Here is a 25,717-nt window from a genome sequence, read left to right on the forward strand (position 1 = left end):
TAGACATTGTAGGCTATTAAAAGGACTCTGGCTTTTACTCTGAGATGGGAAACACTGGAGGGTCTTGGAGAAAAAGAGGGACATGATCTGACATAAATTTTAACAGGCTCATTCTGGTTGCTGTGGGGAAAAGTAGAGCAGAAATAAGCATTAGGAGGCTCTGATATTAATCCAAGCAGGGGATGACAGTGCCTCAGAGCAGAGTGATAGCGGAGAAGTGGTGAAAAATAGTCACATTCTAGATATAACTTGAAAGTAGAGTCAAGGTCTTCCTGACATATTAGATGTAGGGTATGGATGCAAGAGAAGAATCGTAAGTGACTCTTACGGTTTTTGGCCTGAACAAATTGAAAGATGGAGATGCCATCAATTGAGATGGGGGCCAAGGGGATATGGATAAAGATTTTGGGGAGGAGGATTGGGAATTCAGTTTGGGGCATGTAGGGTATGAAATGTAGACATCCAAACTGAAATGTTGAGTAGGGAGTTGGAGATATGAGTTTGGGTTTTAGGAGCAATGTATGGGATTGAGATATAAATTTAAGACTTGTTGGTATATAAATGGCATTGAATGCTATGTGACTGGATGACATCACCAAGGAAGTTTATATATACAGAGGACTAAGAAATCCAAAGTAAAAGGTTGGAGAGAAGAATAAGCAAAAAGATTTGGAAAGCACAACCACTGAGACAGGAGGAAAATCAAGAGTTTAGAGTCCTGGAAACCGAGTACAGATGACTCAAGGAAGAAGGGGTGATCAACTGTAATCAGATCAAAATCTGAAAAATCAAGAAAGCAACCCAATACTGCAATAGTACTATGTGATCCTCTACTTAGCCTGACAGCTGAAGTTCAGTCAAAACTGATGGCTTGGGCTTCCCTGGTGGCGCAGTGGTTGAGAGTCCGCCTGCCGATGCAGGGGACACGGGTTCGTGCCCCGGTCCGGGAAGATCCCACATGCCGCGGAGCGGCTGGGCCTGTGAGCCATGGCCGCTGGGCCTGCGCGTCCGGAGCCTGTGCTCTGCAACGGGAGAGGCCACAACAGTGAGAGGCCCGCGTACTGCAAAAAAAAAGAAAAGAAAAGAAAAGAAAGCAAGGACTGAGCATTGACCATCGGATTTAGCAAGGAGGAGGTGATTGGTGTCCCTTAAAAGAACATTTTTTTTGTGGAGTTGTGGGAATAAAAACTATATGAAGTGGATTTAAGAGAGAATAAGAGAAGAGAAATTGGAGCAGCAAGTACAGGCAACTCTCTGGAAGTTTTACGTCAAAGGGGGAACAGGAAATAGGACAGAAACTGAAAGGGGAGGTGAGGGCAAGAAACCTTTTTATTTTTAAGATAGGAGAAATGACAGCATGTTTGTATACTGATGGAAATGAAACAGTAGAAAGTAATATTTGATGTGAGAAAGGGAAGAATTAATTGCTGGGGCAATATTCTTGGGCAGGTGAGAGGTGATGGAATCTATTGCACAAGTGGAGGGACTGGCTTTAGGATGGGAAGGGATAGTTGATCTATGGTAACATAGTGGGAAGGCAGAGAATATAGATACAGATGCTGGTAAGTGGGTAGATGGTTAGTGGATAAATGAGGTGATGGGAATCTTTGGAAATTCTTTTCTGATTGCTTCAATTTTCTCAGGGAAGTAGGAGGCAAAGAATCAGCTGAGATGTGAGAGTAAGGGGGAAGTGATGAAGTGAGGAGGTATGAAACAGTTCAGGACATTGGGAGAGTGAATGAACTAGGGATGCCTAGTATAATTGCCCAGCAGTAGTAAGGGCTCTCTTGAGAATGGTAGTCATGAATTTAAAGTGAAGCTTGGTTGTGTGTGGGTTGTGTGTGCATTTTCCTAAGCATGTACAGCTACATGAGTGCAAACTAGAGTAGACGGAGAATTGAATTTACCCAGGGTGGTGATTAATCAGATTGAGAGAAGGGCAAGGGAGAACGGTAGCTATGCATGGGCCTGATTATAATGGTTGACCGTGGAATTTAAGTTAAGTAAGAAGGAGAGTGAACCTCAAGAAGGGTGAAGGACAGGGAGGTGAGGGACAGGGCAAAGGTCAATGGATTGGAGGTTCAAGGGGTTTGAAAGACAGGAAGTAAACGTCAGAGAATAGATAAAGACAAGGTTATGACTTTGGGAGTGAGCAGCTGAGGTAGGGTGGAGGGCAACGTCACTGGAGGAGTGAAGTCCAAGGAAATGAGAAGTGAGATGGGGGGCGGTGTTGGAAGGAATACCTACACTTAGGTAGAAATCCCCAAGAATTAAGACAAGAGTGGTACTGGAAAGAATGACAGGGAAACAGGAGCTAAAATCATCAAGAAATAAGAGAGAGTGAACTGGAGATTGGTAGATAAGTGCAACAATGAGGGGTATGTGCTATAATCTGATGCATGAGGTTCAAAGCTGAAGGTTTTATGGAGGAGGAAGGATGAATGGTCTGAAAGCAAAAATGAGAAACAAGGATACCTACCCCACGTGAGGCTCAGCAGTACAAGGGCTGTGGGAGACAAGCACCCCCTTTGGAGAAGGCTGCCGGAAAGCAGTACGCTTAGAGCTGTCCTGTTGGAGAAAGAAGGTGACGGACACATCCAGAGGACAGGTTGAAGATTTAGGGGAAGTTTACTGATCATGGGCAGCGAATTATAGAGGGTACAGGGTAAAGGTTTCAGAAGTTGGAGAGGGGGGGAGAAGAGCATGGTATAGGTATGTACTCCAATCTCCATACAGGACAGCGACCCAGCAGTCTAGGACTTTTTGGCAGACTGACCTAGGCTGGGATAAAGAGCTATGTAAGTGCCGGCGGGTTCAAGGCAGATGATGAGAATATGAGTGTTGGTGGGTAGGGCTGGGGAGATTTCTGGGGGCCTCCTTTTTACCTCAGAGGAGATGTGGTCTTAGTGTGCAGGCATCCTCATGTCATCACGAACATGTTCTTTATTGTTCCCTAATGGAATTCATGTGCTGATTCTCTGAGTAATGGACATATTGACAAGAGCCCTGTGGGGCTAATGACTAATTTCCCGAGAACCATGCCAATTTCCAACAGTGGGGCAGGGCCATTTGTAGTGTTCTAGAAAGTTGGATTCTGGGGAAAGTGATCAGAGCTGAAGTGAGAGCCAGGGTTTGACCAAGGTCCTGGGAACCATCAGGCCTGAGGAGGGACGCTCCTCTGACCACTGAGAGGGCTCTGGCGAGCTCAGCTGCAGGCAAGAGGCAGAGGAGAAACAGCTGAAGTTCTGTAGGAGTGAGCTAGCTTAGACCATGCCACTGCTTTTGGTGTCTCTCTTCTTTTACAACTCACAGGTTGGCAATTAATGTTGGCTTGTTTACCTTGGGAAGAGTGGCAATCACCAGCCAAATCAAAACACCATTTTCTTCCCAGATCTATTACTGTGATTAACAGGAGGACTCCCCAGCGATAAAGTAGTTCTGTTTCCCAACAGCCCAACATTTGCTCGGCACCTGGGGCCTGGCAACTCCACGGTACTGGTGCCTCCTCGCGCCGTCAGGTGCCGCAGGGCTAAGAGTGCCAGAGGAAGGGGCTTAGAAAGGCAAATGGCCTTTTCTGTCACCATCCAGTGCCAATTGGCACCTGGGTTTCAAATGACACCCAGGATCAGCCTGAGTGAGGTCTTGTGCCCTAAACAGACTAGCTCTCCAATCTCTTGACCATACTTTTGCTGGGGTGTTGGAGCACATTGAGATACCAGTGCTGAGGTTGAGGGATACTGTCCCCTCGGGCCCCTGAGAGAGCTGGCTTGAGGAGTTGCTTCTGCTTTCCCAAGCTCCGCTGGCACACGGCTCACGCTCCAGGACGGCCCCGTGGCCTTGTGCGGGGCCCAAGGAACATTTGGACTCTGGTCGGTGAGAACACCGTGGGCCTCCCACTCTTTCTAAATTGCAGAATAAACAGATCTTTAGGCCCCAGGCAGCTATTGCATATGAGGCTGAGAGTATTTTTGTCTTTAAAAGAGAAAAAAGCAGCAGGCAGAGGTAAGTATCTCCTTGGCTCTAACTGAAATACAGCCACAGAGAGGAGGGCTGGGGGAAGAAAAGCTAGCCCTTAATAATCCAAAAGACTAAAAAACAAAAACAAAAACAAAGAATCTGAAAGGCTAGTTTTTCCACTGTGTTATATGGAGCTTCAAAAATATCCTCTGTTAGTCTGTTAGCAGCTGTTTTGAGACAGAGGACCCACTTCAGTGACTTCTCTGTTACTGTCTTGAGGATCCTTAAGTCTCTTTGGCTCCTGGGGGCCACAGGCTAAGGCTTTCTTTATTCTCTGCCTGCTCATGGCTCGTGTTCAAGAGGATCACTGAAGGCGTGAACTGCAGTGAGAATCAAAACCTGATATAAAGTATTGTAAAATGTGATTAGATTAAGAACACTTCGAGAGTAGCAGTTTATAGTCTTGACTCATCCAACAACCTGCCGTCCGATCTTAAATGTTGACAGTATTGCAATTCGATAGAAACTTGTAGTATTAAACAAACAAACAAAAATAGGTATATATTATGGTAGTGGAGGCAGCTGGTATGTCTGGGGGGACATACAGTGGTGTGGTAGCATAAGCTCCATTTGATTTATTCAGATATAGACTCTGTAGTATTATAAAGGGTATAGAAGTTTTTTTTTCTTTTTCAGCAATCTTTTCTTTCTGTGGATGAGGTTCATGTCTTTAAGATGGACTTACAGCTGTGAAGACTGTGAATCTCATGGAACTGGACTAAAGATTGCAACATCCATTTTCTGAGTTTTTTTTAAAGAATCATACTTAGTGCTGAGTTATAAAACAGCCATTGGCAAGTACAGTCTTTTTCAAACTCTGGGATAAAGAGTACTGAAGGGTACAGGATCTGAACCCACCGAAGGTATCCATGTTTGTACATGAACAGCTGAGGTTATTTCCTTATCTACTCTTGGATTTCAACTTCTAGGATGTTTGTTGAAACACCCTTCACTGTATATGTGGCTCCCAAGGCTTACAGACATTTATTTAACAGTGGAACTCCCCAAGGAAAGCATGGGTCGTTTTGTTTATTTTTTTCCTACCTTTAGTTCTCTTTTCTCCATCTCCTAGGTGTCCTGGGTGTTTCTAGCTGGAGACTCGGGGATTCTCATTCCCTTCACTGCATCCAGTGGGAGACTGCTACAGGGTATCTTCTAAATCAAAAACCTTTTTGTTAGAAGCCAAAGCAAAGTTAACAGACTACTTCACTTTCAATAGCACTATGTCTTTCTCAACCAACACTTATGTGATTCAGAGTCCTATACTATTCCATTAGAAATGAAAAGTTTGGTTTCTGATTGGCTGAAATGAGCTCTATTGTTCCCTTCTTTGTCAGAGGTCAAAATCACCACATTCTGGAATGTTAGCAGGCTTTGGGTCAAGCAGATAATCTGGTTCTAGGACTCAAATAACTGCTTCAGCATGGAAGTCGGTAACAGTTCTCCCTGGAAAAAAGGACCCAAATTTTCTCCTGTCATAGCTTATACTGGAATTGCTTATTTAGGTATTTTGTCAGCTACTTTTATCCTGTTTCTTCTCTAGTGTTCCCAGTAACTAGGACATTCTTATGAATTCAAGAAATGTTTGATGAATAAATAAAGGGATGAGAATACTTAAGAAATATTATGTTTACTAAGGATATAATGGTTTGTTTCTCCCAAAGATCCTGAGTCAGTACAGTTCAACTATACTTCTTCAGTTCTCTATCCAATATTGAGGGTGGAGGTGGGAGAGCTGAGGAAGGGGATGTTATGAAACACAGAAACACGATGAGCGGTAAATATGAACAAACCTCAGCATAGTTTAATTTTACTCCAGGCTGCTTCCTTCCCCCTCCCATTCGAAGAGGAGGCCCCCTTTCTTCTCGCCTATCGAATGTGAGGAAGGGGCCATACCTAGTTGTTGAGGAGACCGAGTAAGATCGCCAGGGAATCATTTCATTCTGCCATGACTCGAGCCTTACGTTCTCATGGTCATCAGGTCAGTCTAAGGTTTAAACATCTAAATGGTGTAACACTGCGCATAAAAATAAGTTCAAGGTTAAGACAAAGTGGAAAAGTACCAAACACTTAAAAAAGATAATTGGCAAAAACCTTCCTGTTGACAACCTCTGTTTTGTGTTTGTGGAGATGGTGTGATATAATCCAGGAAAACCGGGTCTGTTGGGATGAGCATGCTATCAGATGAGAAAGCTACCCGATAAGAATACTGATTAAAAGGAATTAAATGCCTGGACTGAAGGTGAAGGGAAGGGCAACAAACTGCGAGCTGTGTGATATTTTGCATCAATTCAGCCGCCTCCAGGTAAACTTGAGCTTCTGTTGATCCCCACCCAGCTTTGGCGCCTTTGAATTTCCTTAGTCAGGAGCGCTTCTAACTCGCAGTCACTGAACTTGAGATGCAAGTACACACCAACGTAACGTGCCATATGAAAGTTTTCACCTGAGAAATAAACCGCTTTTCCATTTTGGGGAGGAGAACATAGTCCTTAAAAAAGATTTTTACAGCCCAGAGAAAGGGTATTGGTAGTGAGGGTCCCCCATTGTTGAACTGAGGTTCCTGCCTACATCTCCGGCGGCGCTGCCTTTCTTTGCCAGGGCTTGTCTAAGTCAGCCAGGAAGTGAGTGGACCACCAAGTCCTGATCAACACTACTTTACTTTCCTGTCCTATAGTTTTTTTCTTCATATGCTAAAGTGAGGCACATTCAGAAGTGATCTCATCCAAGATGAGATCCTTTAAAATTTTAATTTAGACCAAGTAAATCTTCAAAAAGAAAACTCTGAATTAAATCTCAAACCTTTAGGGAGCCTTCAGATCACATATTTGGCAGGATGGACTACATTACCTTAATAATAAACATTTTATTTGGATAAATCTTTGGGATTTGTTTTTAACGATAGCTTAGAATTTCACTGTTGGAATTACCATTCGAGGATTAAAGTAGAAAAAAAGTTGTCTTTTCCCGAACACTCATAAAGATTCTATTCTTCCAGTATTTTACTGACATCATTAAGAATCTTCTCAAGGTGGCAACATTTCCTTGTCTTGTACTTTTATTCAGATGATGTGTTTTTCCCCCTGAATTTGCCAAAGTATGAGATTGATGTGTTTCAGACCAACAATTTCTCCCATAATCATACATATTTTATCTCCTAGAAAAATAATGAAAATAGAAAAAAGGTATTGGTGCAATCATAATTATTAATGGGATTCCTGGGGGCAGAGTGAAATTATTCAGTCCTCTGTGTCTTTTCTAGACACCCAGGATTTTTACTTGTTTCACTCTTCTGTTGGACAGACATTTCAACTGAAGATAGATTATTTTTCTCCACGAAATAGCATTCCAAATCACAATGCTTTAAGAACTTAAAATCAATCATTTTCAATTTAAGCACCTTAAAAGGTCAAATTATGTATTTTTCACCTTACGTGGTTTTAGTTGAAACAAACTCCTATTTTAACTCGGATCTTCTTTAGAAAAAGAAACAGAACACATTTCATTTTTTATATAGAATAAACTTTGTTTTTATTATAGACATGGATCAAAAATAAAAGTTTTTATGTACATATGACATATAGTGCAAATGAAAGGCTTTTAAATACCAAGTATAGACATATTGTCGAAAACAAAAGGAGATGAATGATGGGGGTTAGGATGGTCGTCCGGGAACTGCAGGAGGGGGTCGCCTAGTGAAAACAAAACAACAAAAAAACAAAATAAAACAAAAGAAAAAGAAAAACACAGATGCAGAGGAAGAAAACAATGTTTAAATTAGAAAATAAATCCAAATAACAGCATGCATAAATATCCCACAAAAATCAAACTCAAATCAGACAGAAAACATGCAGATGCAGACATGCAGGGGAAATGAGAGAATATCACATGGCATAGTGAGCAGCTCCTAGGATGTTTCCTGGCTTCCAGCCATGTGCTAGGTATGAGCCATTTGAGCCCACTCCAAAACCTTGTTATTTTGTACCATGGAATGATAAATCCATGCAATCATATTCAGGAGAATTGGGAACAGTACAAGGGCCGCATACCTTTATAACTTGAGTGTGTTTCCCAACCCTGATTTTGTGACATGAGGTTATTTCCAAAGATTTCAGTAAATGTTGTGAAATCTCCATAGGGGGAGAGGGAGTTGATATAGAAATATGACATGTGAGATTTCTTTAAGATGAGGGAAAGTAGAAGGCGGCAAGGGATCAAATGAGCAATGTAATCACAATGCAGAAAATAACGGGTCGATCTTGGAGAAAAGGATTTGTAAATAAGAATTTCCTTCAGGTGAAATCCTGATGTGATAGCCTTTCCAGGCCCAGGCAAACTATGAGGCTATGTCTGTTCCATGGTGACCCCAAAGCTTTGGGGTAAGGTTTCCCTCTGTCTTAGAGTTAGGTGCAACTGAAGTTCTTATTTATTCTGAACCAGGTCCAGGGTAAATGAAATTTGGTTTGCTGGCTCTTTCTCCGTATCCCTAGCCTGGCTTGCATCTTGTCAGGCCCACTGGTGGTGAAAGAAGGATCCAGAGTTTTGCTTCGTTTTGACAGCAGCCTCTCTCTGGATGATGGGCTGCTAGGGAAGATACGGTAAACGCTACATGGCAATGGACAGCTCTGTAAGTAGGAAAACAGCAGGCCCAATGAAGCTTTCCCACGGGTTTCCAGCAGAAGTCTACATTTAATTTCCTCTTTCTAACCCAACTGGTAATGAGCTCAACATTACAGCAAGCCATAGAACGGCAGGTTAGTTCAGTACCCTACTCCCTGTGGGACTCCTTTTTGGCTACTCATCCAGGTGTTCAACAACATACTCACTTCCATCTTACTTCTGTAACACTTCAGTGAGTGGTGCAATGAAGTCTACAAGAAAACAAAAGCAAAAACAAAAGCAAACTTCTGTTTCATCTTCTATGAGATGTTAATGGAGCCATACTGACTGGGCTATTTCTGAGCAGCAGTAAAAAACGACCTTACCTTCCCCAAAGTCCAAGACCAATTTTTCTTTGGTCCAATTTAAGCTGGCTGAACTTAAGGAGGCCTCCTATCCATTTAAATGATGAAGAACTTGTTATTGGTCTGTAACCTTTCAACTGCGGGGGGCGGGTGGGGGGGGTCTGCAAGATCCAGGTAATGGTTATCCCTGGTGTTTTCATGAAGAAAGTGTAATGAAATTCCTGTCAGGCTCAATGAGATTTATCACCTGCCCAGCAAACCAAAACTATTTTTGAGTTCGGAAGGGGCTTTAGAACACTTTAATTACCTCAGCAGGGTGGGGAGGTGAGCCATTAAACTGAACAGCAAGTCCACAGTGCTAAAGGGACGTTTTGTCAGCATATGCCAAAACACTTTTCTGTTTGAGCTAGTTTGGTGTTCTAGTCTAGAAACAGGATCAGAAACTTTATGTCTTGGAATATATTTCATGGACAGCTAGAATGTTTGCTTCAAACAGCAGAGTGACATCTATCCCTTTAGCTCTTTTCTTTCCCTCTTCACTCATCCTGTATCTAACTTTCCTCTCATTGCCAAAAAAGCATTGTTGGTGATGACACCGTACACTGGCTCAGAGTTACTTCTATTACGGATCTCGGCAGTTTGGGTTTTTACTATTTCTTTTCCAGAATTTTCCATACTACTTAACACAGTGCTGAAGTGCTTGAAGGTCACGTGCTGAAAATATTGGGGCTTTTTATATGAAGGGCTACAAAGTTACCTTATACCGTTGCCACTTCTAACACAAAACTCGAAGTATTGAGTTTGGAACACTGCGTTGGGATACTGAGTTGCTAACACATATTAAAGCTCATCATACTAGCATTCACCATAGAAGCAAATTCTACCTACTCAAGATTATAATTGCAGGTTATACCTCCTTAAGCTTTCTTAAAAACAACTTCGGAGAATCGTTTGGCTGAAACAGGAAGGTAAGGTGGTAGGAAAAGCTGTGTGTGGAACATGGGCATAATTCGTATATAAAAGTCTCCATTATTAAGAAGAATGATGAATTACCCACATTCTCTTGGATCTACCTCAGTGCTGCAAGCTGTTCCTAGGGTGACATTCCTCTGGCAAGAGCCCTGGGAAGGTCTTCCTTATAACTTTTTTCTTTTCTGTTACAATCTCACAAAACATTCCCTGCTTGTTTTCTTTGCCCATCACTCAGATAACTTAATATCCCAGAGCAATTGGTGAGCCTGAAGGCTTGGGAAAGTGAGACAACAAAGGCAGTAAGAATAAGCGTTCTTCTCAATGCTTTTCTGCTGATCTTCACTTTTAAGTTAACCTAGATCCCTCCCTTTACAAGAATACAACGGGGGTAATGTAATTAATTCAAAGGAGCTCTTTTTGTGGCAAGTGAGAGAGAAAAGGTAATATTGAAAGTGATCTGAGTCCTCCACAATGCCCCCCTAGGACTCATTGCATGTCTGTCTCTATCTGCTTTCATGCCCCCTGTTCCTATGCGACCTACCTCCTTGGATCTCCCCAAGCATCAGAGCTCCAGGAGGATGGTCCTAAGCTGGGAGCTCCAGTTGCCATGACATTTGATTTTATCACCCAACTTTGTGTTAGTGACAGTCTGTACTGGGACAATCTCACTCAATGCCTTTCCCCTCTGGCCTAAAGCCACTAAAGCAGTGTTTCCTAAGGCATGTACCTCAGAGCACTAGTCCTGTGAGATGCTCTATGAACAAAGCATTGATGGTCAAATAAATCTGAGAAACATGGAGACACTAGCCCTGCCATCTGATATTAAAGCTTCTATAGAGTCTTCCAGTAAAGAAACATCTATATTTTAGTCATCATTTCCCAAGTATAGTCAATCAGGAAATCCTTGGTGTATGTCTGTGTAAAACTTATTAAAATCTCATGGAATGGACTTTGGGAAACTTCAAATTAAGGTTGTAGTTTTAGCCAACATCTCTCGCATGTACTCTAAGTATCAGTCTGCCTCAGTGTGAAAGAACACCAAGAAGTGGTCTTAAAAGTGGCAATGCCAGGTGTGTGATGAAATTAGTACTTCTCAGTACGAAATTTAAAGGTTTCAGCTGAAAAACAAGAATCTTGAAAACTAATTGAGTAGATACTTACACTGATGTCAGAACTATTTTTAAAATACAAATGGAAATTTGCCAGATAGTTACAATAAGGTCCTTTGGTTTTGGTAATTTCTACCAGGAACTATTCTGAATACAGAATCATGCGGTAAGACACACACTCACAGCACAGTGTACAGAATGATTCGCATCCTGACTCTTTCTTCCATTAAAAAGCTTCCTTTGAAGGCATTGATGGCTCCACTCATGGAAGATGTATAGACATGAGAAAGAAATCACAACAGAAAGTGTGAATTAACCCAACAGTCTTTCCAATTCATCTTTTCACAAAGAGCATACCCTGAACACAAAGGGAAAGTAAACCAACATTTCTCCCCTCCCACTCCCTTCTTGTCTCCTGCTTTTAGACGGCACAATCTGAGTCTATGTATGTTGATAAGGGACCTATCATCAAAACTCTTGTAACAAGGAATCTTTCTCTATTCTCTGGAAACTCAGGATAAGGACGTGTGTAAGAGTGAACACTCTTCTGTTCTCTTAATATTGGGGAAACTGAAAGAGGTAACTTCTCCCCTCAACGCCGAATGAGTAAACAATGGAGGCCAACTGTTGAGTCAGGAACTTAATTACTTTCTGTTAGAAATGCCTTCTGTAGACCTACCATTTGGGCAGAGTATTCTTCAACTTTCTGTTTCCTAGCTTTTCGGGATCACTTCCTTTTCAATAGCAAAATGTCACGGTGCTTCTTGGCAAGTGTCACTTTGTACCCTCCAGCTGCCTAAGGTTTGTGTTCTTCTTTAACTTAGTACAACGATGACTTCAAATCAGGAATAAAATGTTTCCCACTCTCCTGCCTTTGATTTGTCCAATTTGCTCCCTTTAAAAATCTCATCCTTCCCCAAATTAATGACAGTAATGCCAAATGCTATCGTTCTCCACATTGGTACCAACAGGATCGAAAGAGTTACAAATATTTACATGTCTCAGATCTTACTGATAAGCATAGACATGACTCAAATATAAACAACAATGAGGAAGGGGGGAGTCCTTCAAATGTTATCATTTATTTCAGGTTCAGAAATACAGCTTCACATTTTCACAATAGGTACACATGACCTTCAAGAATGATACAAGCTTTAGGAACTTGCTTCAAAAATTCCATTCATAGAGTCCATCCATATCTCAGCATTAAGAAAGCCTGAAAGTGCCAAGAAGACAGGGGAAAGTTCTCTGGCTCCAATTAATTAAAGAATCAACAGAGAAGGCAAGATTTTGCTTCTGTACACTGCTTCTTAATATAAAAAAGCAAAAGAGGAGTTTGATTCAGAAAAGGGAGAGAAAAGAAACATACAGGCAAGCAAAACAAAGGCTGTACATGTAAAATTAAACACAAATCAAGTAATGGTGGAATTTCTGATTGGAAGGAATCATTTTTAGCAAATTGGCAACATACAATGCAAGAGATTAGACAGAGTAATTTTATCGTAATTTAAAAAACATTACATTAAGGAATTTGAGGGTAAAAATTAAAAAGGAATGAAGCCTTGAGCTGAGCCATGTGTGAAACCCCAGACCAGAGAGGTGAAAAGTCTCACCAATATACCAGCATGAGCAGGTCTTAAGACAAACAGGAGACTCTTCCTTGAGTTTCCTCTCTCTTGCTCTCATACATACATACATTCTTACACGTATATACAAATAGCAATGCATATACTACATATGCTTCAAAATACTCTTAAAATTTCACCATACAGAGCACCACGTAATGTTAAACATACCAACTAGACAGGATGACTGAAGGTTCTAGAAGACACATTTGAGCTTTCAAGAAAGGAATGAGGGATCTAGTGAACCAATAACTGTTTCTTAGAAACCATCTAGCTTCATTCACATTAAACTCTGAGCTCACAGCTTGCAGTCCTCTTAGTGAAATGATATAAAACTCATGGCTTGAGTCTCAAATATTATCTTCTTTCATCGAGTTCCATAGTTTAGAGACCTACTATTTAAGCTTTATTCTTAATGTTAAGGAGATTCCTGTCCATTTCAAATAATTACATTGTTTGACAAATGAAAAATGTTTACCTGAAAAAGTGGATGGATGACCTGCCTCTGAGGTGTTACATAACTTCTTCCCTGCATTTTAAGCAAACTTACTCAGAAAATCCACTACTTGTATTATACTGCTGTATCCCTCTATTTTTATTTTTTGACAGTTACTGTAGAGAAAGAAAATGACTATGTAGACAAACAGCTTTTTAAGATTCACCTCAGCAATCTAAGAATAATTTATAATTCTAATCAGAGACCTTAAAGGTAGGTTTCCAGATCTTACACTTACTATGAGCTAGCTATATTGGCAAAGATAATTTCTTCTTCGATAGCAATGCTGTGAATTTAGATGAAAATGCCTGTAGATGTTATTCTACCATGTTGTCATGGAAGTTCTGAGCCTTGTGCCTCTCAGAATGAATGTAATCTGGAGAAAATTTTGTACACCTCGTGTATGTTATGAGAAATGAACCACTTTTATCACATATTATGGCAAATGCTCTAAAGCTAACTCTTGTATTAACACAGTTTAAAAAATATATTCATACCCACACATACACACATGTATAAATATTTACACCCCAACATATACATATACATACCATACACACACAATCACACACATGCTCATGGCATTTTAACAAGTGATTTTTAAAGCTACTTACCCACAGGGGCACAAAATACATGTACTTACACAAATTTACTATGTATATACTGTATACATAGGGACACATGCTTAGAAAATACGTGTGTACACAGAAAACATCAACATTTATCACATACTGGTATTAGGTCCCATTTCATATTTGAGAATTATGGCTACAGTCTATTCTAAAAAGTCATAAAATGAATCTATATGATTACTCTTTAATTCTAAGGTCAGAAGGCTTATAGTTATATCACAGGAACTTGGTTTTATTATAATGTTTTGGAATAGAGTGAGTTTGTATCTGAACAAGTAGGCAATTTGCTAACTAAACAGACCCTACTGCTCTTCTATGTTACAAAACACAGCTAAAAGCAATATTCAGAGGAGTAATCTTGGTAGATGATTTCTGGAAATTCAATATATCTGTTCTAAATCAATACTATTTCAACCATCTGTCCACAACTGAGTAAATGGCTATTCCAGTTAGTCAATAAGCATGCAAGGATTAGCATGTGACAATAAAATAGATTTACCCATCAAATAAACATATACAGTTTACTTTTCCAAATCCTAAAAACACTGTACGTTTTATTATACTAGACATGATGGAGCTACATCTGTTGTGTAGACAACATCAGAGCAATCAGGATGAAGTTACACAGAAGATCTGAAGTGTGTGGGAAATACTTAGAAAGCTCATTAAGCGACATTCCCATCTTAAGGCCTGATATGAACGCTGTACTTCACACTCCGCACATCCTAGGGCTTCTGACTTCATTTACATTGACATCTCCTTTTAGCAGGATACAAACCCTTTGGGAAATGGGATTAATACTAATCATATGACACAATACTGCAGTAAACTGAAAATATTCTCCAACATGACTGCTGAAATTCCAGGGGAGGCTGGGTTCTATTAGAAATAACTTAGAAGTAAAATAAAACAAAAATGTACACACAAGAAGAGACAATTGGGACAGTGAAACTGTGGGGTGATAATCTGAGAGCAAAAGCCAAAGGTGACGAATGCCATTGTTTATGATGCATAAAATCGGTGCAAAGAAACCTGGGAAAAAAATCCCCAGTTTTCTTTGACATGGTTTGTGCTGATCTAAGAACACATCAGTGGTTATCCACAACATTTTCCTTTAACCAAAGGAAATTTTTGAAATACAGCAAAACGCAAAACCACATACAGCACAAAGCCAAACCCTGAAGTATATAATCTGTTAGATGCCTATTTTAGAGAATTCAAAAGAAGGAGCAAAGGGGATCCTAAAAAAGAGGGAATTTTGTGAAAAGATATCACTTTAGACTATTCATTTTACTATGGATGTTTACTTATTTCCACTTAGCTGCAACACTATTTTAAAAATACAGTATGTATTTTGCACATCTGTTCCATTCACAAAGAGTTAATTTTTTTCCATGAGAAAAAAAAAGATATGAGAAGATTTAGGGTGGTGATTTAGGGCGGCATTCTTATACAATCACTTGCAATTTAAAAGTTGAAATGCCCTTTTTGTAAATCTTGTATTCTCTGATTTTTGCCTAAGTGGACTACTTTTAACCCTTTAGAATAAGTTCAAAACAATGCCATTCAACTTGGCAAGGTCTCTTTTTAATAATGGTTAAAAGTTTTACTTCATACTTTATGGGCATCTGCTTTGGGTATAAACTACACAGGAAATTAAAGTTAACATACAAATCATGTTTGCTGCTTTCAAAGGGAGGTATTTCAGTTGGTTAAACCTGATTTAGTTCTGTAGAATATGAAATGGTGTCATGGGACACAACTATGCAGTGAATACTTGGTCTGCTGTCTGGGAACAGTTAGCAGACAAAATTCCGGTTGGCTTCTGGCTGTTTCCTACATGCTAATCATCTAGTTCTAGGTAGTCCAAAAGTCAGCCTCAAGACTGAACTATTAACCCTCAGGCTAAGCTGCTCTTATAAATTTTAGAAATGTTAGAATTTGCCAATTTGCTTTAAATCTCGATGTCTTAATACTATTTTCTGGAATGACCTGGAAAGAGACTCTGAAGTTGTCCGACTGTAGGAATGTGAGCTCTGCTCTCAAACTAGGGCATCTTTTCTTTCCATTCCAGGTCCCATTCTTTAAATATGGCTATCCCATAGTAAGGCTCAGGATTTATTAAGAAAGCCTAGAACCGATTAAAAAGTTACATTAAACTGTTTAAAAGGTAGGCTAAATTTTTATATTAGGAAGTTACATATTAGCATGGAAAGGGAGACATATTTTTGCACTAACTAACTAACTAAATCAACTGGAATTAGTGTCGAAGTATAATTAGCCATGCTTAAAATTAGATCAATATAAAAAATTAAATATTTTCCATATCAGCCTTCACTGTAACTTGTGAGGAGCTAAGTATATACGTGAATAAAGAAATTACATTTGTACAGACACTTCTAGAGATGTGATATTTTGCTTCTTCCTTGAACTCTGAAAGTAGCCCAATTTACTGACTGACTACCAAAAAACAAGCTTTAATTCACTGTTGAATATGCTTCTAGCTTGAAGCAAAACACATTGCCATGAGAAGCCCTCTAGAGCAAGCAATGCATTAACTTTTCCTTTGCAAACTACCTCATGCTTCTGGAAAAGTTTTATTTTTAAGGAATCCTAACTTTTAAAAAATCACTTCTTAGCAGTTTTATGAAATAAAGAGGAAGGAGAAAGGATCTAAATAGCTAATCATGGCGTAGGCGGAAACATGTATAATAGACAACATAATTTCCGTCAGTCAAAACAGAATGTGGAAAAATAAATATGTATCATTTAGGTCTAAGCCCACCATCTCTTATCTCTTAGGAATTATATTGAATGGGCTATCTGGTAGGTAACCTGGGAAAGTTGTCAAAGCAATTCCAAATATATGCCAGGGTAGGCCAATGGTCCACAAAGTAGCGGGCTGCTATACAATCTACTTTGGTTGATACAACATATAAAGCCTCAAAGAGTCAGCAGTTTTCAAGAGTCAAACCCCAAAAGTTTGACATATCATGAGCAATGAAGGTGAGTGATGAATGCATTAGTAAAACTGGTTACTTGCCGACTGATATCCACACATGCGACTACTCATGATTTACTGCAACGGTTACCAAATATTTTGCTTTTGCATAATTCATTAGTAATTAATTGCCATGCCAGACACTTCATTTAGTCTAACAGGGAGGATTCTAGTGGACGGATTATAGTGGGACGAGTAGGTGATGGGGGTGGTCTCCGGCTAGAAAGAGAGAAAGAGACAGGTAAAGACACAAGTAGAATATCTAGCAGAAGGTTATCCCAAAGACACTGAGAAAGAGCCGTCACGCACATGCTCATGCACAGACAGGTCAGCAGGAGTGGCTGCCATTTGTAATAATTTAATACTGTCACCTTTCATTCACCTAGAATTTTTGTTTTTAAATGAGGTATTTTTTCATATACAAATGTTGCTAAAAACTGAAGTCGTCCCTCCCAATACTAATATAAATATTAAGTCATTTAAAAGCCATCTGAAATACACGGCATTTTTCTCAGTCAACAGAGTATGACGTGTACTATATTATGCCCACTCCAGGAACTAATAAGGTATTTAGGCCTCAGAGACTGATGGGGTTTGAATTTTTATTTCCCTTTAAGTAATCTTCTTCTTATTTTTTCTCCCTGTCTGGATGTTAATTATCACTTCTCATTGTCTTTAGCAGTAGCTTTCTCCAATTTATTCTGTATTTTACTTCTAATTTGCTAAGCAGTAGAAAGAAAAATTAAGGTTTTTAGAGTTCTCCACAATAAGTGTAAACAGGCTCAAGGTGAGCGCCTGAGTAAACTGCATGAGCTCTGGTTCCTATTTTAGGCCCTAAAAGTTTTATTCTTAGCAACAGTATTGCTCACTTTCTGGTTGGTAATGGTGTTTCTAATAGCTGAGGTTGCTGAATAAACTCCAGATAACGAAATAGTACTATATCTGAGAATCTCAGCTTTACCAACTAATACTCTTTATTCCCTGAACCCATACATTTATTTCCTAAATGTATTAATAAGCTTTTTTGGGTGTGTACTTGACTTTATATGTCATATCTCGGAGAGTAATGTTTATAGTCAACAAAATTCAACAAATTCTGCAAACTGAAACCTTTCTTCTTGATAAAACTCTCCCATTGATTTTTTTCAGAAAGAACCCTTCTGGAATTATAGTCATGTCATGAAATTTTCTTCTGTACTGGACACACTAAATTAATCAAATCAAATATTTTTTCTCAGGATGAAGGAGTGAAGTTAGAAAAGTTACAGAAAATGGTTATGAAATGTTAAAAAATTACAGAGCTATAAGATAAAATTAGATGGTCAAGGAAAGATCAAAGCAAAAGAGATATTGTTGATTAATGGTACAAATACTGACCACTTAAGCACAAACTCATAGATCTTAGTGGAGTTTCTTTTGCCTCCTGTACTTGAAAAATGTCCAGGAGGCTTGAGAGGAAAGGTTTCCTTGGGAAGGTGCATTTCAGTTTAACCTCTTATACTAAGTCTCATTATTACTAAGCAGGCACTCAGTTTTTGAAAGTGTAATTAGAGATACTTTATGGGCACAGTTATGAAACTAAACCAATCCCTACTAGCTCTTTAATTTGAGTAAACAAGTAAGTCCTTTTCCTGCAGAAAGGCTACCTGCTACCATGACCACCTGAAATGTTTCGGTAATTTCCTGCTGGGAAAAATCCTCCTATAATTTCCTTTTCACTTATGACCATGCAAAAACACCTGCGCTTTCACTAGCATACTGCTCATTTTCATTTGAAATGGCCATATTTGTTTAACTTATGTCCTGGATTTGAACCTACATCATTTTCTCCTTTGATGTGAAGTTTCCAGAGGCCAGAGGTCATGTCCACTTGAGCTGTTTCATAGAGTGTTTAGCAGGGTGTTGCCTTCAATTATGTTCTCAATGTTCTTTTGTTTATCTGCTGGAACCTGCTATTCCTCCCGCAAGGCTCACCTTGGTGAAGTCTTCTCTGACCTACCTTTCCCTATCTTGATGCTTCTGTAGAATCTCAACATATTTCTAGAATTAGGTTTATATGCTTATTGCAACTGATTAGAAATGGGCTGTGTCTCACTCATCTTCATTTTCTTGTGGTGTCTAGCTCAGGGCTTGTCATTCAGCCACTGAATGTTTGACAAAATGAATAAATGAAAGTTACTCCTAGAAGTAAGAAACAACTTATGAATACTTGTGATAACCATTGATCTTTACATTATAGTAAGGGTTTTTTTTGTTTGTTTTAGTAAATCATTTCTCTTGCAAAAAAAAAAGCTACAATGGCATGTAGGATTTAGACTCTTGGAAACTCTACCTACAGGGTATTTGACTGCTCAGTTGTTCAGCAGATGTTTGGAATAAATAGTAAATCATAGGCTCTTCCTCAGGGAGTTTGACAATTAGTCACATAACCTATAGAAATATATTCTTAGCATTTAAGCAGTTACAGGAGGGGCAAGAGAGTTGGCCAGAATTTGAACTTGAAAAAGGGAAACTCTACCAGAGGCTTAATAATGGGATGGACTTAATTAGGGGATTTTATTTGAAAAAAGTGGATCTTAAATGACAATCGCAGTGAGGGGCAGAGTACAGTGTGGCACGGTGGGTTGGAAATTGTTTCATGCATGTGTGATAGCTTTGACCAAGGGTTGTAGCCAAGACAGAAAGGAATGCAAACTGAGTTCTCTTCTGATCCTTTTGTTCTTGGCTTAAATGTCATTCCTCAGCACTTCCTGACCATCCTATAGTTTCCAACCACCACTCCTCATGGCTTCATAGTTTTATGTATTTCATAGCACTTAACTCTGTTTGCCATTATGTATTTATTTACTAGATTATTGCCTGTGTCCTCCAGTAGATTGCAAATTTCTTGAGTGCAGAGACGACATATTCTGTATTTATTATGTATATTCATCATTGTATAATGTGGTTAGAAGGCAGGGAATAAATATTTATTAAGGGCTTCCCTGGTGGCGCAGTGATTGAGGGTCCGCCTGCCGATGCAGGGGATGCGGGTTCGTGCCCCGGTCCGGGGGCATCCCGCATGCCGCGGAGCAGCTGGGCCCGTGGGCCATGGCTGCTGAGCCTGCGCGTCTGGAGCCTGTGCTCCGCAACGGGAGGCCCGCGTGCCGCAAAAAAATAAAATAAAAATATTTATTAAATAGTAGACAAACAAATGAATGACTGAAAAGTACCTACACAAGGATGTTTAGCCAGGTTAGAGTACAGACCAGGTCAAGGTGAGCGGGTCCAATGAGGCCAGAAATGCAATCTTTTGAGGCATTTGTCAGAGGTTTATATTTGAGGCAGCAAGTTTACACAGAAGTCAAAAGATGTGGATTCTAGCTCCAATTGCCAGTATGTATAATCATTAATCACTAAACTTCTCTAAGCCTCAGTTTTCTCATCTATGACACAGGAGACTCAGACTAGGTGATCTATAACACTTATGCATTGCATGTGTTATTTATTGAGCATGTACTATGTGGACTGTATTATGCTGCATGATTTTTAGAAACTCAAAACCTATTATTCATAGTGGAAGATGAATGGGATAAGAGAAGTATGCAAGTGGTTTTACCAGAGCATCCCATTTATGTGGAAAAAATGAGGCAAAATTTTGTAAGTCAGACTCTGAGAATATATTCTCAGAGCCTGAAAATACAATAATGTGGTCAAAGCAGGGGCAAATATGATTTTAACTGTGGCACATAAAATGTGAAAGTCATAAGAGAATGAAGGTCTATAATGGGGTTAAAGAAACTAGAAATTAAGTGATGAGGTGGAATGGAGGAGTTCCATGATGGAGACAGAGAATAGAAAGATTGAAATACTCTGATGAAACAGCAACTTCTCATTAATCTCCACCCCAATCTTTGGACCATGCTGATGGGACACAACAAGGTCAACGGTAATGGGCAATTGCACATAGAAGGCAAGGCAGGAGACCAGAAAAATATAACTTTCTGCTATGTGCCAGGTCTTTTGTTTGTCTTGTTTACCACTGTATCCCAGAACTCGGCGTTGCCTTTGGCTCATAATATTTTTTTCAAATACATCAGGAGAACCTATCCATTATGAGCACTTTTTTTAAAAAAAAATAAATTTATTTATTTTTTGTTTTATTTATTTTTGGCTGTGTTGGGTCCTCGTTGCTGCGCGCGGTCTCTCCCTAGCTTCTGTGAGCAGGGGCCACTCCCCACTGCGGTGCGCGAGCCTCTCACCGCGGCGGCCCCCCCTGCTATGGAGCTCAGGCTCCAGGCACGCAGGCCTCAGCAGCCCTGTCACACAGGCCCAGCAGCTGTGGCTCGCGGGCCCCAGAGCGCAGGCTCAGCAGTTCTGGCGCACTGGCGCAGCTGCTTCGCAGCACGTGGGATCTTCCCGGACCAGGTCCGGAACCCACGTCCCCTGCCTTTGCAGGCGGACTCCCAAACACTGCGCCACTAGGGAAGCCCCCCATTATGAGCACTTTAACGGAGTCCCTAAGGCATTGACTAGGCACTGCACACCTGTGTGGTGAATTAATGATAAAAAGAAAAAGAAAGATAAAATTTCCATCATGTTCTCTTAAAATAATTATAACATCTTTAAAATATGCTTGGTTTCAGGTTAAAGTAACCCATATATGTACTGAGTAATTAAAAATCCTAGAGTGTGTCAACCCTTGACTGATGGTAATTACAACAGCTTGCTTAGGTAACTACAATAGCATAACTGGCCATTATTTCAGGGAAAAAAAAACAACCCTAAAAAGTGTGTTCAAATGCTTCACTGTCTCGGTCTTAGAATGTTTAAGTAAAGATTACAGTGTTTTGGTGTTTTGTTTTGTTTTTTTTAATGTGTCAGTGTCATAGATTATGAAAGCTTATGATTACTAACTTCTTCACTATTTATATATAAAATAATTTTACTTATAAAAAAAAGTCTGTCAACCCTACTGGAAGAAATGAGCATCATCTTATTTCTAAAACAATAATCCCCCAATAATCTCTATAGAAAGCAATTCAAGAGAAGCATTAAGTTGTTCAGTGTGAATTTTCTTAATAAGTAATGCTAAGATGTTTGCCAACTTCAACACCAGAAAAACATTTAAGGTTTACTGTTAAGGTTCATTTCATTGGTCTAGGTTCTAACCATCCAGAGTTTCCAAAGACATTCACCTCATAAGACAGTTTATTTTGGGCCAAGCAGAGTTATTTGTTTTGTACCAAATTTTCCTCTGTTACTTTGTGCAGTGATGGGCTTCATTAAGTTACCCATTACATTGCAATGGAGCATCTTGCATCACTTAGTGTTTACTGAAACACTGTTGTGTGTGGGCGGCTCATGGTTACGATAGAGAAGCTATGTTTCTGCTTCCAAATCAAAGGGAAAGATGTAATACTTGACGTTGCATTTGTAGCTGTAGGGATGGACCGTCTGCAGTATTTTGGACAATGACAAATTTTGTAAGAAAGTCAAACGGTCACTTGGGGTGGGAGGCATGGTGGGGGAGCAACTGGCTACACTGATAAGAGAGAAGAATGGTCAGCTGTCTTACTGTTTTGTTCGATTCTCTTCTAAGAATGGAAGAACTAAATTCTCATCTGCTCTTCTTTGGGTTAACTGGTTCTCGGTATTCATGATGGGAGACTGTCTTAACAGGGGTGCATCAGAATGGGGGTGAGGATGGAAGCTACCTTTCCTCTAGCTCCCTGCTTCCTGGTAATCAGCATAACACTGATTACTGAAATGGCTTGGTCTTTCTGCCCCTGCCCTTATTCCTCTTCAAGATGGGAAGTGGGATTTATCTATCTGGCAAGTATGTGAGCCAGCCTGGGTCTATGTAGCTCAGGCTCTGTCCTTTCCTGTGCTTAAAACAAGATATCATGACTCCCAGGCCAGGATTCTTTCTATTGGGCAGTTATGTTGGCATGTTCTAAGGCTATGGTCCTCAAACTGGACAGTGTATCAGAATTCCCCAGAGGACTTGTTAAAACACAGGTTTCTAGGTCCCACACAGAATTTTTAAAGGGGTGAGATATTTCTAGCAAGTTCCCAGATTATGCTGATGCTGCTGGTCCTGGGATTGTGCTTTGAAAACTGTTCTAAGACATAATAAATGATTTTGTCCTTGCTTCATTAGTAATTCATTTCACTTGCCAGGTAAAGTAAAAGCAAAAAGAGAAAGTGCTGGAAAAAAATCTTAAGAAAGATGAAGAAATGGTTGTAGAAATACTTTGATACCTTTGGAAATTAGACTCAAGCATGGGTCAGTTTTAGGTTTATTTTATAAAGACAAAGATATTATGCTCTGGTAGTTTTCTTGTTAGTCATCACCAGAAGAATAACTACTTGTTTAGGGAAGCTTGTATTTGCTCATGAAAATGGCAGTAGGTATAGAAACTAAGCACATCTAACCATGCATTCCAAACTCTCATCTTTGGAGAGGGTATGATTGAAATCCAACCTAGTTAGATAGGTGGACCCAAATTTAAAAAAAAAAAAAAAGGAAAACCCTCAAAAAAATATTCAAAGATTGATACTTCTAGGGGAATGCTATCTGCCTAAGAGGATAGTTATTTGCATAAAAAAAGGATATGCAATACGCTTCATTTATACCGTAAGTTCTACTTATTAGATATAGGTGAAGCTTTAAGATATAACTGTCTCAAAATTTAATTTACAGATAATTGCATTTAGGATCATGAGAGAGTTATACATCTCAGGTTTCTAGGAGCCATGTGAATCTAATACCAACTTGCACAACTTTATTTATTTTTTTTGGTGGTACGCGGGCCTCTCACTGTTGTGGCCTCTCCCGCTGCGGAGCACAGGCTCCGGACGCGCAGGCTCAGCGGCCACGGCTCACGGGCCCAGCCGCTCTGCGGCATGTGGGATCTTCCCAGACCGGGGCACGAACCCGTGTCCCCTGCATCAGCAGGCGGACTCTCAGCCACTGCGCCACCAGGGAAGCCGTTGCACAACTTTTTAATTTTATTGATGAAACAGATCCCCCCCCCCTCAAAAATAATGAAGGTTTTTCTCTACCTAAGCACAAGAAGTAAGGCACCTTCTTTTTGAGGGCTACATTGGACGGATTTCTTAGAAAACAAAAGAGAAAAAAAGCAAAAACTGCTTCTGAGTTTTCTAAAATTGTTAAGAGAGCCTCCCACAGTGCACTCTGCTGCGTTCGGCTCTAGAGTGGCTCCAGGCAAAAATGGCTCTGGTGGCGTCAGAATCAGTTGAGTTGGGAGATGCCCATAGTTATCTCCTTCCCAGGAACTGAAACGCCTTTCTTCTCCACGACCCCCTTGAATTACTTAATCCTTGCATCATTTTTCAAAGTTTAAGGCATCTGAACAACGTTATAAACTTTCCTAAAACCTGAGATTACTCCTTACCCTGCCTGCAGCCTTCCACAGCACCTGCAGGGGGCAGTGTCCCAACCAGAAGTTCAAGAACATGAATGAGTGAACATCCCCAAGGATAAATCAGACAGGAGCACACCTCCCGGTGAAATGGAAAGGTAACTAACTATGACCCAGGACTTCCTCTTGCTAATGTCTGCTCTAAGAGAACAGGTTATGGGACACAGCATTTTAAATTTCAGCATTGTGTTGTGCTTTGCTTCTTGATTTGAGCATTTATTCAAAAAACAGGTTTTACACGTCTAAAAAATCTAAGGCTAATAAGTTCAGAAAAATGCTATAAGCAGTCATGATTTTGTCCACATGGAAGATAATATTTTGTAATTTATTATCAAAAATACTATAGGATGCTATCCAGCATATTTTTGGCCTTTTAGCTTTAGTAACAGAATAAGCCGATACTGTCCAAGAATAGTTTACAGTAGATGTTGGAAAGAACAGAGAACTTGGAGTCCATTTAAAGGATTCAAAAAATTCTCTAATATGATTCTTGCTACATTTTAGAGCCAGCATTTCTTTCCCCTGTGAAAATGAACCCACGATTTTATAATGTATGCTGTTGGGAAAGTATGAATCAATTGATAGACTTTGAAATAAGAACATAAGGAGAAAAACAGTCCACAGTTTTTATTTGATGATGCAAACATATAGTATACTGTATAACTTAGTCTCTAAGATAAATGCTAACATAACCTACCTTGCCACACTTTCCTTACTTTATTTTAAATATCTGACTTGGATTTCACCCGTAAGGATGGTACTGATAAACCCACTTCTGTGGCTGCAGCAAAAAGGCAGCTTAAGGGATGATTTACCCACATTAAATCTGCTCAGTTTATGAGCTGTAAAAAGAATTAGCCAGGCAAGGTTTTCAACAGAACAGAACAAGAGAGAAAGTGTGTTTAAATTGTTTCTTAAAATACACTAAATATTGGGCTAATTCTAAAAATAAACTTTGATTAAACACCAAACATCAACACATTTTGTTTTCTCTCATTACCTCAATAAGCCCTGTTTATGTGCTAGGTGCTGTATTAAGAGTTAGAGGTACAGAAATAAAGACTGTCGCTGCCCAGGAGTTTCTACTTGAGCTGGGAAGAGAGACAAGTAAACAGTGTCCACAGTTGGGTAAGTGCTACGGCAGGATTATGCCTCAAGAGTTTCAGGGACACCTGGAGTCTTAGCCTGGGGATGGAAAGAGGTTGGAGGATTGGAAGGACTTGAAGAAAACAAAACAAGTTGAGGGGACGGGCATTCCAGGAATAGGAGATAGTATGTATGAAGGGAAAAAAAGCTAGAAAAAGTACTGTCAGTTTGAGAAATCAAGTATTGTCATATTCTTTAGCACAAGTGGCAAAATTACTTGTTTTGCTCCAAGTCCTAATTCATAAAACAAATAACTTTTGGAGGGCTTTTAGTTGTTTTAAAATATGATTCCTAAAAAGCATTACTTCTGAGATTAATTTTTATATTTTAG

The 25,717-nt window shown here is 39.7% G+C and overlaps 1 protein-coding gene across 6 annotated transcripts in view; it reads right to left on the minus strand.

Annotated features, from left to right (window-relative positions):
* Positions 1–7,453: 7,453 nt before the first annotated feature.
* Positions 7,454–25,717, minus strand: part of DNM3 (dynamin 3) — a gene marked incomplete at both ends in the record, with an annotated part of 577,972 nt that continues 559,708 nt past the window's right edge. For 4 of the 6 annotated variants that reach the window (XM_082834654.1, XM_082834655.1, XM_082834652.1 and 1 more), the window contains one exon: positions 16,963–17,032. In XM_082834654.1, the coding sequence (XP_082690780.1) occupies positions 16,963–17,032 (70 nt within the window). Of the gene's footprint in view, positions 7,707–16,962; positions 17,033–25,717 lie in introns of those variants that run through there. The other 2 variants (XM_082834657.1, XM_082834656.1) reach the window with 1 other exon arrangement.

The sequence above is a fragment of the Leucopleurus acutus genome (genome assembly GCF_964270905.1).
Source record: "Leucopleurus acutus genome assembly, chromosome: 2".
NCBI classification, from domain to species: domain Eukaryota; kingdom Metazoa; phylum Chordata; class Mammalia; order Artiodactyla; family Delphinidae; genus Leucopleurus; species Leucopleurus acutus.